General features: G+C 53.8%; 1 protein-coding gene across 3 annotated transcripts; it reads left to right on the top strand.

Moving 5' to 3' along the window:
- Positions 1-14380, top strand: MFRP (membrane frizzled-related protein). 3 transcript variants are annotated; one of them, XM_077306096.1, is made up of 13 exons: positions 1-399; positions 3297-3444; positions 3622-3753; positions 4442-4591; positions 4744-4972; positions 5540-5670; positions 6352-6480; positions 6747-6823; positions 7645-7793; positions 8861-8991; positions 11101-11299; positions 12084-12211; positions 13585-14380. In XM_077306096.1, the coding sequence occupies exons 1-13, from the start codon at positions 265-267 to the stop codon at positions 13659-13661; spliced, it is 1815 nt and encodes a 604-aa protein (XP_077162211.1). In that variant the 5' UTR covers positions 1-264; the 3' UTR covers positions 13662-14380. The 3 variants fall into 3 exon arrangements, with proteins under 3 accessions (XP_077162211.1, XP_077162210.1, XP_077162212.1); XM_077306095.1 differs by having other exon boundaries at positions 16-399; positions 11149-11283; XM_077306097.1 differs by having other exon boundaries at positions 40-399; positions 11101-11283.
- Positions 14381-14903: the final 523 nt, after the last annotated feature.

The following is a 14903-nucleotide window of genomic DNA, read 5'->3' as shown; positions in this document are numbered from 1 at the left end:
TGGTGGCTTTAATGCTTGCAAATTCCTCGGTTTCCCAGGAGCCCGCAAGCCAAGGCCCCTTGTCTGCAGCATGCGCCTCACGGGGAATGGTCTTGGCCGGCCGGGGTGGTAGCGAGAGCCGCCCGTTCCATTCCCCCATTGGACGCTCCGGGCCAGAAGATCGAGGCTGGGGGACAGTCCTGGCTCTGGCCTCAGGAGAGGACCCCCTGGCGTCCTCTCCTTGCGGACGTGGTGAGGAGTGGGACGGCCACCACAGCCGCCCCGATGCCGCAGGAGATGGGGGGATGCAGCGGCTTAGGCAGGGCAGGTATTCTGGCGACGTTCCACACGTCCTCCCCCACGGCCATGAAGGACTATGCTGAGATCATCCTCTACCCGGACGTGCTGGATCAGAACAAGGTAAGGACAGGGCGAGGGGGGCACATTGGCCGTGTGGGGAGCGTGCTTGTTCCATGGTCCAGGAGAGCTCCTATTTAGAATCTGAGTGTGGGGAGGGGCCATGCAGGCCATCTAGTCCCATCCCCTGCTGTCCAGCCACTGCTTAAAGACCGTCAGTGAGGGGGAGCTCACCACCTCCTTAGGCAGCCCATTCCACTGCTGAACTAGACTCATAGAATCTAGAGTGGGAAGGGGTCATAATGGCTATCTAGTCCCACCCCCTGCTCAATGCAAACATCCAGGATAAGGATCTGTCCAGCCACTGCTTGAAGACCACCATGGAGGGGAAGCTCACCTCCTCCTTAGGTAGCCCATTTCCACTGTTGAACTATTCTGACTGTGAAAAAAAATTCCCTGATATCTAACTTGGCAATGAAACTGGAAACCTACGTCTTGATTTAGTCCAGGAGGATGTATTGTCTTGAGCTTCGTTATCAGTTGCAGTTTAGCAGCACAGGAAGGCAGCACAGCATTGTACTTCTGCATCCTGACTCTCTTCTTTGCAGCACACACACAGGCCTTCAGATTGGGATATAAGGGCTCAGGGATCTCCATTCTGACTTGTCTGTAACAAAGGGAGCTTTGACCCTTGAAAGCCCATCCTCCCCCAAAATATTGCTGGTCTCTACGGTGCTAATTGAGGGCAAAAAGAAGAAGGGGGCGACAGAGAATGAGGTGGGCGGATGGAGTCACTGAAGCAGTCGGTGCAAACTTCCTGGGAATGGTAGAGGACAGGAAGGCCTGGAGGATCATTGTCCGTGGGGTCGCGATGGGTCGAACATGACTTCGCACCTAATAACAACAACAAGGTGCTAATGGTCTTGGATCTAGCCAACCCTGTTAAGGTGTCCCTCATGTGTCCTATGGAGAGATTTGGGGGCTGGATGTTCAAAATGTGAGAGTTCTAGAATCAGCCTCCTCCTTGGGAAATCTCTTACTACGGGACAGCTCCAGCCAGGTCCTGGTGTGCATACATGTGAATGTTCAAACATGAAGGCATCTATCCCATTTTTCACTTTGCTGCATCTTGCAGCCATCTGCTGCAGGTGTTCTAAATCCAAACTGCATTGGGGTTTTGGGGTGAATCTCTCTCGCTTCTGAACTGGCCCAGGGGAGGGTCCGCAAAAGGGGGCTTTCAGGGAGGTTTGCATTGGGGGCGTGTTTTCTTTGGTGGGAGAACAGGGAGAGCCAGACTGTCTTTTGAGTCCCCCCTGTTTTCACCTCTGAAATATCGGCGGAGATGGCACCATTGGCTTCTCGTCACCAGGATCTTTGGTCTGAACACTTCTGCCACAAACCTACTCTGGGCAAGACTACTCAGAGCTAATGAAGCTCTACTGAGAGGGTTAAGGATTATCTCACTTATCCTTTCCTAGAAGAAAGTCTGAGCCCTTTGAAGACCAACCAAGTTTAATTCTGGGCATCAGTTTCTGTGTGCATGGCCACCGAAGGGGCAGCTGAAGAAGTGTGCATTGCCCACAAAAGCTTACACCCAGAATTAAACTAGGTCGGTCTTAAAGTTTCACAGGGCTCCAAATTTGTTCTGTTGTTTAGACATGGGGTTGTGAAAAATGATGTTTCCAGAGGCTGTTCGTACCCACTGTAGCCTTGCTTAGACAAAAAGGTGCCCTGGCCACAGGAACACATGTGCAGTTCAAGCCACACCATAGCACACCTGGACAAATATCCAGAGGTTGCACCTGTTCTCAGGGCCAGCCCCCCAAGTGGGGCGGCACAACAAGGAGAGTGCAGATGACCCTACATGGCTTGGCTTGCCTCTGGCAGAGGGAAGGGGCAGCCCTGGGCCCACACTGCAGCTGGGAATGCCCTAGGAATTCAGCTCAGACCTGGCTAGAAGCAGCATGAGAAAAGGCAGGAGCCAGCACCTGGGGCAAATTAACCCCTTTTGGCAAGTGCTAACTTTGCCTCCCACCTGGGGCCAGTTCAGCAGTGCTTTTTAATTGCTCCCTCCACCACCACCCTTTGTGAAGCTCTCTCAGTGAGACAAAGGGCAGCACAGCATAGCCCAGCTCTGCAGATCTCAGAAACTAAGCAGGGCTGGTTCTTGGAAGGGAGAGCACCAAGGAAGGCTCTGTAGAAGAAGGCAGTGGCCAACCACCTCTGCTTCTTCCTGGCCTTGAAAGCTGCTTGCTGGAGTTGCCATAAGTTGGAAGCTAAGCAGGGTCAGGACTTGAAAGGGAGAGCACCAAGGAAGGCTCTGCGGAGGAAAGCGATGGCCAGCCACCTCTGCTTCTTCCTTGCCTAGGAAGCCCCTTGCTAGAATTGCCAAGTTGGACATTAAACAGGGCCGGTACTTGGAAGGGAGAGCACCAAGGAAGGCTCTGCGGAGGAAGGCAATGGCCAACCGCCTCTGTTTCTTCCCCATGTTGCCTCAGGGGTTAGAGTTGCTAGCCTCCAGGTGGCAGCTGGAGATCTCCCAGAAGTTCATCTCATCTCCAGGCTACAGAGTTCAGTTCCTCTAGAGAAAATGGCTGCTTTAGGTGGTGACTTCTATGGCCTTGCACCCTGCAGAGGTCCCTCCCCTCTGGCCACCAGCAAGGGATGAGGAGGACGGGTTGCCAGATCCAGGTTGGGAACTCCTGGAGATTTGCAGATGCAGCCTGGGGAGGGCAGAGACCTCAGTGGGGCACGCCATAGAGCTCACCCTCAGGGGAATCCCCCTCCTCAGGGGAAATGGTTTCCTGGAGCTGTGATTCCAGGGGATCCCCAGGGCCCACCTGGAGGCTGGCATCCCTAGGAGGGGAAGGCCATTGTAAAGCCACTTTGAGACTCCTTAGGACACGGGGGAATTGTGTATAAAACCAGTTCTACTTCTCCACTGTCTGGTTTCCTTGCAGGAAAACGTCAGCTCTCCTCTGACCCTGCCCCGATTTTTGCTGACGGAGTTTTCCAACCCTGTCTTCGAGGTGGAGGCCGAGGCCGTGTCCCCGAATCACCCAGCGGAGGAAGACGGAACCAGCGTGAAGCCCTCTGCCAACGGCTTTGGTATCACCCTGGGAGGGGGGAGAAGATGCTACGGAGAGGGTGGCTGAGTCACGGTGGTGCTCCTCTGGGGAGGGGGATTTGAGAGCCGGGGAGGGAGGCTGGGGAATGATCCCTCCAGAGGCCCCTGAGCACAAGCTAAATGCTGCTCGACTGTGACCCTTGGTTCTCTGCCTGCAGCTCAACAGGTCCGGGGCATGGCCAGCAGGAAGTTCAAGCCAGACTGCAAGTTCTCCTGGTTCTGCGTGGCCATCCTCAGTTTAGTCCTCATGGTGCTGCTGGGCTTACTGGTGGGCATCATCGTCCTCTCCAGTAAGTGCCTGGCATGGATGTTCTGCAAGCACTCTTCCCCTGCAGGGCATTCCCTCGAGGGAGGCGGGCCTCTTAACAATGTCGCGACATCCGGGCCAATGGGCACTGGTTTCCTTTGCAAGCCAGCGTGATGTCATGGTGAAGAGGGGTGGGTTCTAATCTGGAGGACCGGATTCGGTTCCTCACTCCTCCTCCACATGCAGCCAGCTGGGTGACCTTGACCCAATTCTCTCAGAGTTCTCTCTCAGCCCCACCGGCCTGCCTCCTAGGGTGTCTGTTGTTGGGAGAGGAAGGGAAGGCGATTGCAAGCTGCTTTGGGACTCCTTTGGGAAGTGAAAAGCAAGGTATTAAAATCCCAGCTCTTCCTCTTCTCCCAAAGCTGGAAGGAGGGACAAGGAAGTTCTTAAACAGAGAGCAAGATGGGCACAGTGATAGCATCAGGATGAGACTTATGCATGGAGCTCTGGTCAGGGGAGGGGGGAGATGGGTCTGGCTTTCCCCATGCAGGGGCAGAGTCTGAAGGCAAGAGAGGGGATTAGCCCATTCCAGCTTTGCATGTTCCTTGCAGGCAAAGAAAATCTGTCTCTGGTTTCTGGTCCTCTGAGCTCCCAGCATGTGTGACCCAGGTTCGGGCAGGCCTTTCTAGTGTCTGTTTTTTCATTCTGACTTGCTTCTTCTCTGGAAGCAGAACTGAAATCCTCTCACCTGGCCAGACTCTCACCTGGGGCACCTTATGCTCACACCAACGCGACCTCCGCTCCCCCCGCCAGGACCTCCCTCCAGGCCACGGCAGCTTCGTCCCAAGGAGACCCACCCCAGGCCATGGCATCGGCACCTTGTGAGTACCAAACTGCTCTCGAATCACCTTGTGAGTACCAAACTGCTCTCAAATTACTACTGCAACTGTCTCACCACATCTCCTCTTAGCTCTGCAGCCTTTTCTGTCTACCGCAGAGTCCATAATTGGTTTCTTTGTGTCTCTCCTTGCAGCATGTGGGGGGATCCTGCGTGGCCCCGAGGGCTTCTTCAGCTCCCCCAATTTCCCAGCCCCCTACCCCCCCAATATCCTGTGTACGTGGCATATCCAGGGGAGGCCGGGGACTGTGATCCAGCTGCAAGTGGAGACGTTAGACATAGAAAACTCCGTCTCCTGCTCATATGACCGGCTGGAGATACACAGCGAGCAGAATTCTGCCTCTTTATCGGGTGGGACTTCCAGGTAAGGAATCACCTGCAGGTCTTTTAACACTCCTCAGAAGGACTGATGGAAGAGAGAGGGATGTTGACGGAGTAAGGGACCAGAGGTGGTAGTGATGGCCACAGGAATCAATAGCTTTAAAAGGGGATCAGATAGATTCATGGAAGGTAAATCTATCAATGGCTACTGGTTGTGGGGGGTTGTGGGGGGACCTCCACATTCAGAGGCACGAAGCCTCTCAATCCAGAACCAGGAGGCAACATCAGGGCCTCTTTGCCCTGTTGTTGGCCCTCCAGAGGAACTGGTCAAACATTATGTGAGACAGGATGCTGGACTGGATGGCCCACTGGTCTGACCCAGCAGGGCTCTTTTTAGGTTCTTATCTGGTGCCTGGCCACTGTGTGAGACAGGATGCTGGACTAGATGGACCCTCACTGGTCTGATCCAGCAGGGCTCTTCTGAGGTCCTTAGGAAGGCCTTGGCCTCCAAGCCCTGTTGTTGGCCCTCCAGAGGAACTGGATGCTGGACTAGATGGACCACCAGCCTGACCCAGCAGGGCTCTTCTATGTGTTCTTCTGGCTTCTGCAGATTCTGTGGCCAAGAGGCCCCTGCCACAATCAACACCAACTCTAGCCAGCTCCAAGTCACCTTTGTCTCCTATGGAATCACAACGGCCTCCGGATTCACCGCCCGGTATCAAGCGATTGCACCAAGTGAAAGTAAGTCCACCCACCTGTCAGAGAGAGCCGGAAGGAGCAACTCCCCCAGCAAGCTGATTGCAATCCTTCCAGGTGCCCTACCCAAACCCTGGGTAATTGGGCAAAGATCATGAGAGCCGTATCTTCGCACATCGTGTTCGTATCATAAGCTCAAAGGGCTAGCCCAGGGGGTGTCAAACTGTGGCCCTCCAGATGTCCATGGACTACAATTCCCATGAGCCCCTGCCAGCGAATGCTGGCATTCGCTGGCAGGGGCTTCTGGAAATTGTAGTCCATGGACATCTGGAGGGCCGCAGTTTGACTCCCCCTGGGCTAGCTAGTCCCTGCCTTGAGAAGCTCCTGGCCTTGAGTCAGAGGGGGGATTAAGGAGGAGGGAGGGAGGACGCCATGGTAATGAGGGAAGGAAGTGCCAGCCGGGTCTGACATAAAACACTGGCATGGTAGGGCATCTGCCAAGGGCAAACCCCGAGGCCAGCGGAGACTAACACAACTGGTGGCATTATAGGAGCTTTCATGAATCACTGGTCCCTTTTCCAGAACTTCTTTTCTCTACCTGGGCTGAGGGCCTCGGATAATAGTCCCAGAATGCCCCAGTGCCCGAGATTCCTCGGGGTTTCCAGACAGGCTCTAGCTGCTTTGTACAATGGGCTTCTCCTCCTCCAAGTTCCTCCTCTGTTCTAGGGAGCTGCTCCTGGGGCGAGTTCCTCTGTGACAGCGGACGCTGCCTCCTCCCGTCCTCGGTGTGCAACGGCCTCTACAACTGCCTGGACCGGAGCGACGAATCCAACTGCAGCACCAAGCCCAGCTCAGGCGAGAGACCCACAGAGCAATGAGAATGGGGTGGGGGAGACCCACACGAGGTGGGGCCACGACAGTTCCCGGGGTGACCTTGGGCTCACCACAGCACTGATAAAGCTGTTCTAACTGAGCAGGAATATCCGGGCTCTCTCAGCCTCACAGGGTGCCTGCTGTGGGGAGAGGAAAGGGAAGGCGACCGGAAGCCGCTTTGAGACTCCTTCGGGTAGAGAAAAGCGGCATATAAAAACCGACTCTCCTTCTTCTTTGTCTCTTTGTAGAATGTGGGGGGACCCTGACCAGCTTGGGAGGCCAGCTCTCCAGCCCCAACCACCCGCAACAGTACCCCAACCTGCAGGTGAGTGACAGCTGGCCACTGGATCACCGTCCAATGAGGAGGGCGTCTCGTTATGCTCACCTGGCCAAGCACAGCTGGCCGTTTTCCAGGCCCTCCAGCTGTTTGCGGTGGTTTATGCAATGACTGACGCTGACTCGGTTCCAGAAAACCCGTTTGATCCTGTCTCCTGTTTGCATAAGGAGAGGGAAAAGTGTTCCCTTGGCCTGGATGGCCCAGGCGAGCCCGAGCTTGTCAGCCCTGGGGAAAGAGGCAGGGTCAGTCCTGGGTAACACTCGGATGCATCGGCCTCGTCCCTCCCGGTCTGAGTTTCCAAAATGAAGCTGCTTGGTCTGTAGCAGCAGAACAGGGTCTGAGTCCAGGGGCACCTTTGAGACCAACAACATTCATATTCAAGGCATAAGCTCTTGTGAGCACGCCTACATCTTCCGACACAAACTTTGGACTCAAACTTTGTTCCGTGGCCATTCACAGGGGCATTCCTCTTTCTCCTATGGGGAAGGCTTGTTCTAGGAGACCACCTGCTATTCCTCAGTATCTGACAAGAAAATATGTTCCCCCCCCCTTCAAACTGGTATTTATTTGTATGTAAATATATGCAGAGCTTAATCAGTGAGCCGTCACGCTTCTAAGGTTCCTTTCCAGGGGGGACAGCCGTCAGAATGATTCATCTGAGCAGATAAACTGGGCCCACTTCGACATCTGGAATGAGTCAGCGCGATTTGGGGGCAGTGCTGCCAGATGAGGAAATCGCCCTCTGCCCTGAATAGTGTTCAGCCCCTGCGGACCACCGAACCGATTCACCCCTTGCCTGTCTTCTTCAGCTCTGCCACTGGCATATCTCGGTGCCCGTGGGCCACGTGATCCACCTGCAGTTCCACAACTTCAGCCTCGAGCCACAGAAGGATTGCCTCTTTGACTTTGTGGAAGTCTTCGACAGCTCTGGGATGGGGAGAGCCAGCGTCATGGGCAGGTAGGGCAGCTTCCCAGGCAGGGAAATGCTTGGGAGTTCGATCCTTTCTGACACTGGGGCTGCTTCCCCCAGTAGTAACTCTGTCCCTGTTGTGGCTCCCAGGTGTACTCATAGCAGGTGGCTCAGCAGCAGAGCCTCTGCTTGGCATGCAGGAGGTCCCAGGTTCAATCCCTGACAGCTCCAGTTAGAAAGGACCAGAGAGGAGGGGATGGGAAAGACCTCTGTCTGAAATGCCAGACTTCCACCCTCAGTCTGAATAGGCAAGTGACGGACCGTGATGGATCAATGGTGCCTTCATGGGTCATCAACTGTGTGCCAGTGGAAAGTCAAATATCAGAATGAGACTTCGGCAGGATCGAAATGACCAAAAAAGGACCCCTTCGCAATGCCATGCCTATCACGTGCACACCTCAATGACCATGTTTTCCTGCTGGAAGTGTTTAAATGTGGGAGAGAGCAGAGCACCGGGCTGCCTAAAAGAATAAAATAGTTTTATTGTGAAGACAAATAAACTTTGTCAAGAAAGAGGAGAGGCCTAGTAGACTAACCATTCTGTTATTGCCAATCAGTCTGTCCTGGAGGCAAGCAGGGAGGGCGTGTCCTCAAAGGAGCAGGAAGTCTCCAGCTCAGCCAATCAGGAGGGGAATATTTGCCAAGTACCAGAAAGTTCTCGACCTAAATATGCGGATGACGCATCTCCTCTGACGCCCCCTGCAGGACATTCCCCATATTCTGTTCAGTCATGCACCCTACACACGACTACACAACATTACTCAGGAAAGAGCCCATAGCAAAGACACTCATGCAGGGAGATTGGAAGGCAGCAGGAAAAGAGATGGAGGGACTCAGGCAAGGAATCCACAGCAGCCCTCAGTTTGCAAAGCCTGAGTGAGGCTGTTCAGGAGAGGGCCTTTGGGAGGAAGCCAGAGACCTCGGCTGGCAAGCCCTGAGCCAGACAAGCAGTGGCAGGACGTTTGGGAAGTCACTCATTCACCCGGTCGTCATAATCAGAAGCGGCTTGTGGCACGTCACAAAAAGAAGTCATGTTTTCCTCTTTGCTCCTGCAGGTTCTGCGGCTCGGACCTCCCGCCACTTTTGACCTCCTCGCAGCACGTCATGACGGTCCTGTTTGTGGCTGACGAAGGGATGGTGGACGACGGCTTCTTTGCCACCTACCAGGCCCACAACGCCACGGAAAGTAGGTGATGGTGACGGACCCCGAGGCCTCTGCCTCCTCTGGCAATGGCGGAACAGACCAGCCGGCTCTCTCCGCCGCTTGGGAGGCCTTCTCCAGACTCCCTGTTCTTCCCCTCAGTCTCTCTCTCCCCGTTTCCAAATGGAGAGGCCAAATGTCCATCTCTAGGGTTGCCAGCTCCCTCCTAGCCACTGGGGGGGGGGAGGACTCCTGGAGATTTGGGGATGGGGCCCAGGGACGACAAGGCCCTCAGTGGGGCACAATGCCACAGAGTCCCCCCTCCAAAGCATCCAATTGCTTCAGGAGAACTGATCTCTGTAGTCTGGAGATGAGCTTTAATTCCAAGGAGTCTCAGGTCCCACCTAGAGACCAACATCTCCCTGGAAGCCCTCCTCTCCTAGCGGGCTGCAAAAGCACTTTACATATGCTCAGAAACACCCTTTCCCTTTTAAAATGCCTATTCATTCCTTGTGTGCCCAGGACTGAGTTTCAACGTTCAGAAACAAGCCCCTGGGCTCTGCCTCTGGGCTCCAGGCTTAGATTAAGCTCTCTCTTTATCGCTCCTCTTCGGAGACAGTTGCTACTTGGGATCCGCCATTTACCATTTGATCCGGCAGTCATATGGATACGCGAAAGTGTCGCCTACTAATGCGGAAAGGCGTATTGTGAGATATAAATTCGTAAGATTAGAAATAAGTGCTGGGAGGTCCTGAAAATGGCAGTTCCCTTGAAAACAAGAGAGAAACTGGGCCTTGTCCTGGCTCTCATCACCCTTGACCAGAGACGGGATGCTTGCAATTGTAGCCCTCCTCATCGTGTTTTCTGCTCCAGGGCATCTACCCGCTGGCAGGTCTCCTGTTTCTGCTTTTGCCCCTCCTACCTGGAGGCTGGCATCCCTACCCAGGTGCCACCATGCCATCTCTAGGAATTTTCCCAACCCAGAGCTGGTATCCCTGTCGTTTCCTAGGCTTAGCTCACGTGCACACACCCAGAGGCCTCTAGAGCAGGGGTGGGCAACTGTGGCCCTCCAGATGTTCATGGGCTACAATTCCCACGAGCCCTTGCCAGCAGGCAAGGGCTCGTGGGAATTGTAGTCCATGAACATCTGGAGGGCCACAGTTGCCCACCCCTGCTCTAGAGAATTAACTCTTCCCCTGAGCATGGGGCAAATGTGTTGTGTCTTTAGCACCTAGGTGTGAATGGCATGCGCATGAAAGTTAAACCCCCCCTCCTTTCCCACGTTGCCCCTGCTGTGTGTCTGCTGAGTGCAGTTTTGGACCAAGCGACCATCCCAGCCTCATTTGGCCCCAGGATTCGGTGGTCGCAACCGTCGTGCCCCAGTTTGCATCTGGGAAACGCCAGCCTTGCCACGTTCCCCTTTTGACTTCTTTCAGCACAGGAATTTGGAGCCAGTCCTTGCCCACAGGTTTTGAAAGGGGGGGATCATCCCATGCTCTCCCCCCCCTCCCAGGAGAAACGCATGTGTTTATTCCCAACTGCCAGCTGCCCTGAGATAGCATCCCCTCGGACAATCAGAGGTTTTCTTCCTTTGTTTACTTCCCTAATTGTTGCTTTGCTCTTGACGCCAGCGAGGCCCATCGCTGACAAAGAAAACTCCCTGGCCGGAGAGCTGCTGACAATGCGATTTGCGTTCTCCTGCAAACGTCTAACGGAACGCAGGCAGAAGCCGCCTGGGCCTGGTGAACCGTTAAGCCGCTTTCTGGAGGTTTGAAATCTGCAGGCCGGGCAGAGTCTTGGCACGTGGTTTAACTCCTGGGACATCATGTTTGCATTCCTTCCGACTGTTTCCCAGGAAACTGCTTTCTGGGGCTCAAAGATCAAGTCGAGTCGGGAATCCGTGACCAGTTCTGCTGACCTGTACTTTTAACCTGCTGTGTTCTTCCTCCGTGTATGCGTCTGGGCATTAAGCTGTGAAACTGGAGGCAGCAGTAAATGTGGCTGATCCTTCAGACTCCTTTTTTTTTAATTTTCCTTTGTGAACCTTGTTACTTTTGAGACACTTGCATGGAGAATAGGTATATAGATAGCTCTGGATTTAGCTCTCTTTTTTCCATGTCGTTGATGGTTTGCCTTTCTCCAATGCCCATCTAGCCTCCTGTTGTGCTTTCCTCTCTGTTGCGCTTCTCCCCCCACACCCAGAAACATGCAGTCCCTCTGAGTTCACCTGCCGGAATGGCGAATGCCAGTGGCTGGAGCTGGTGTGTGACGGCTGGCTTGACTGCCCGGACGGGAGTGACGAAGACAATTGCACGGATATCGCTTACCCTTCCATAGGTGAGTGGCCCCACAGGTAAGGAGGCCCCTGCTGCGAGGGGAGGAATGGAGAAGGGGGGGTCAAACCTGGTTCACTAGGCTCTTAACCACTACACCAGGGGTAGTCAAACTGCGGCCCTCCAGATGTCCATGGACTACAATTCCCAGAAGCCCCTGCCAGCATTCGCTGGGAGGGGCTCCTGGGAATTGTAGTCCATGGACATCTGGAGGGCCGCAGTTTGACTACCCCTGCACTACACTGTGCTGGCTTTCTTGCAAATTCATTCCGCAAGGGGGGGGGATGTATGGGAAAAACTAGTTCGGAAAAGAAATCGGGGGGTGGGGGGCAGGAGAAACCAGGTCCGCCCGAGGACGTTAACAAAATCGAGGAATGAAAATGGAACATCGGTGCAATCTGGAAAATACCCACCAAGTTAATGCCGGGAAAATGTCTCGAATGCTAAAATATTACTGCTATGATTAAATCTCAAAAGCCAGCAAAGGGCCCCAATCCAGGGCCTTCAGCAATCCCCCCTCCTCTTTACCAGCTCTGCCCTGATTAAGAAATGAAACCTGCGTATTCAGAGACAGTCTATCTGTGAGCACCAGAAACTGGAGACACGCAAGAGGGGCAAAAAAATTGTACTGCTTGGGGTGGGGTTGCCATCTCTGGGTTGGGAAATTCCTGGAGATTTGGGGGCACTGCCCGGGAAGGTGATTGGAAGCCTCTTTGTGACTCCTTTGGGTACTTTCAGGGTTCAGAAAAGCAGAATATAAAAGCGAACTCTTCATCCTTTGGGTGACAACTTCCTTCCCTGCAGAGTCCACCTGCGAGCCCATCGTGGTGGAGATGTGCCTGGACCTCAGCTACAACGCCACCTCCTTCCCCAACATCTGGCTCACCATTGCGGACCAGGAAGGGGCTGCCGAAGTGCTCCGGGATTACCAGGTGAGCCTTGTGGAAGGTGCGGGGTGGAGGGTGTTTGGAAGGAGGAATACCTATAAGGAGCAGGCTTCACGTGGAACGGCGGAGGCAAGAGGCAGAGAAACAAGGGCCACGCCAGGCCAGCACATCTCTCTTGGGGAGAATGCAATTCTGCTCTGCCAGCGGGAGGAACGATGGCTCGTCTCCTTCAAAATGCTCAGAGGAAGGGTTTCCTTCTGCTCATCTCTTGCCTTGAAAACTGATAGGCCCGGAGGTTCTTTGCAACTTGAAATCACTTGATATTTGTTTGTTTTATTATATTGTATTATATTTCTACTAGAAATTAAGCCCATTTTATGTCTGAATAAAACTGGCGCTAGGAGACTGTCTTCTCTCGGCCGCGGGAGTGGCCTCACGGCGGTAAGGCTGTTCCCGGGGCCGAGAGAAGTCAGAGAGAACAGCGTTCTGACAGTTCATAACATCAGGTAAACAACAAAACAGTGGGAGGACAGCAGGTGTGAAGGACTCTCCCATCCAAGGCGGACCCTGCTGAGTTTCCGTGCTGGGATGAGTCTGAGCCAGACAGGGCTGCGCAAGACTAGAACTAGAACTCAAACTGCGAACCCTGAAAGAAGCATCTCCTAGGCCGGCTTCAGAATATCTTAGCAATGCCGGAAAGTGTGATGACATCATGACATTCTGGGCAGAAGAATGCAATGACCTCAGCGGGGAATCATGCAGTGGGAGTGGTCTGAGGCACACAGCCAAGAGTGAGCAGCAGTTCTGCAAGGCTTCCCAGAGCTATGAAATTCCTAGAAGCCATGACGGTGGGAGAATCTATTTGCTCACCTGATGTCTTCCCAGGCGGCCAAGGTCCCAGGTGTTGGGCGAGTTTAAATATGCAAAAGGAGCAAAGCACCAAGCAGCTTAAAGGATTAAATAGTTTGATTGCGAAGAGACAGAAACAACTTTGTAAAGAGAAAGAGGAGAGAGTCCTAACGAACTGGTTAACTGTTAAAATCAGAGTCCAGTCAGGCACCTTTAAGACCAACAAAGATTTATTCAGGGTGAGAGCTTTCGAGTGCAAGCACTCTTCGTCGGACTATGATCTTCTTACACTCTTTGTCACTTCTGTGGCCACCAAGCATGGAGAAGGTGTGCTCAAAGCTGCCCAAAGTCTCCCTTTGAACCAATCAGGACCGAGAGGAGGCTATTTGGACAAATATCAGGAAGTTCCTGCTTTAAATATGCTAGATACACATCTGCTCTGATGCCCCCTGCAGGACACTCTTCATATGCTTTTTGAATCATGCCCACTATAGATGTTGCATAGTTCAGCACCAGGCCCGCATGTGCCGCATCTAACGCAGCCCTTCTCTCTCTCTCTCGCCTTCCAGGTGCTGGAGGGCCTCGCTTGCTACCCATACCTGCGTGCCTTAATCTGCAGCCTCTTTGTGCCCAAATGCACGCCTGACGGGGGCATCCTCCAACTGTGTCGCTCCGTCTGCCTGGAAGCTGAACGGCACTGTCGGCCATCCCTCAGCTTGCTGGGCATCCACTGGCCTTTGAACTGCAACATCCTGCCCGATTCCGACAACCCCGTGGAGTGCTTCACCCCGTGAGGGGGGCTGTCCCAGGAGGCACAGGGAGGAGGGGGGCTTTGTGAGCCTGCCTTGGAGAGGCTGCAGGGCCAGATACCCACCCACCCCCCGCCCTCCCGTTCCCCAGGACCGAGTGGGGCGTGGAATCTGTTCTCGGCACAACCCAGTTTAGGGAATTGCTCCTGAACATCTGAGTAATGAATTGGCGAGGAAGAGCCTCTGCAGGTAGGGTTGCCAGCTCCAGACTGGGAAATTCCAGGAGATTTGAGGGTGGAGCCTGGGAAGGGCAGGTTTGGGGAGGGGAGGGGAGGGACTTCAACAGAGTATAATGCCACAGAGACCACCCTCGAAAGCAGCCGTTTTCTCCAGGGGAACTGATGTCTGGAGGCCAGCTGCAATTCCGGGAGATTCCCCAGGCTTCTCCTGGAGACTGGCAACCCTATTTGCAAGGGGAATGTTGCGGTGCAATGAAATTTCAGGCATCAGAGCTGCCCAGGACCCTGTAATAATTTAGGGATGCAACATTTTGTCAAGGATGGTTTAAAACACTGTTGGTCAATTAAAAAGCTTCCCCAGATTAATTGGTCAACAATTCAGGGTTGTTGTTTTTTTAATGTCAAAGGAATGGGGGGGGGGCATATCAACATTCGCCCTCCCATGATGAAACCGCACAAGACTGCTAAGCAGTGTCCAGTTCATCCAGACACCCACGATGCAGCCGTTGTGCAATTGCCCTCCTATGCTGGAGGACAAGGATTTGTAATAGGGCTGCCCATGGCTACCATGGCACCTGCCCAAACTTTTCCTGATGTCTTTAGAGCAGGGGTGGGCAAAATGTGGCCCTCCAGATGTCTATGGCCTACAATGTCTATGGCAGCAGGGGCTCATGGGAATTGTAGTCCATGGACATCTGGAGGGCCACAGTTTGCCCATCCCTGCTTTAGAGGGTGGGTGGAGCCAGGAAGAGCTTTTGCCCAGCAAGGTTTCTGATTGGCTGCGCAGATTTTTTAAAACCAAAGGAGTCCCAAAGCAGCTTTCAATCGCCTGCCAATCCTCTCCCCACAACAGACACCCAGTGAGGTTGGTGGGGCTGAGGGAGCTCTGATAGAACTGCT

This window comes from Paroedura picta, chromosome 12, assembly GCF_049243985.1.
Source record: "Paroedura picta isolate Pp20150507F chromosome 12, Ppicta_v3.0, whole genome shotgun sequence".
NCBI lineage: Eukaryota > Metazoa > Chordata > Lepidosauria > Squamata > Gekkonidae > Paroedura > Paroedura picta.
The sequence above is the reverse complement of the archived record's forward strand: the minus strand, read 5'-3'. Positions and strand labels throughout refer to the sequence as shown.

Excerpts from the sequence above, each read along its gene's own strand:
- MFRP (XM_077306097.1), top strand. The coding sequence starts at position 265 with ATGCCGCAGGAGATGGGGGGATGCAGCGGCTTAGGCAGGGCAGGTATT. Across the intron at positions 7,794-8,860 it reads AGAGCCAGCGTCATGGGCAG|GTTCTGCGGCTCGGACCTCC; the intron begins GTAGGGCAGCTT and ends TTGCTCCTGCAG. Across the intron at positions 12,212-13,584 it reads AAGTGCTCCGGGATTACCAG|GTGCTGGAGGGCCTCGCTTG; the intron begins GTGAGCCTTGTG and ends CTCGCCTTCCAG.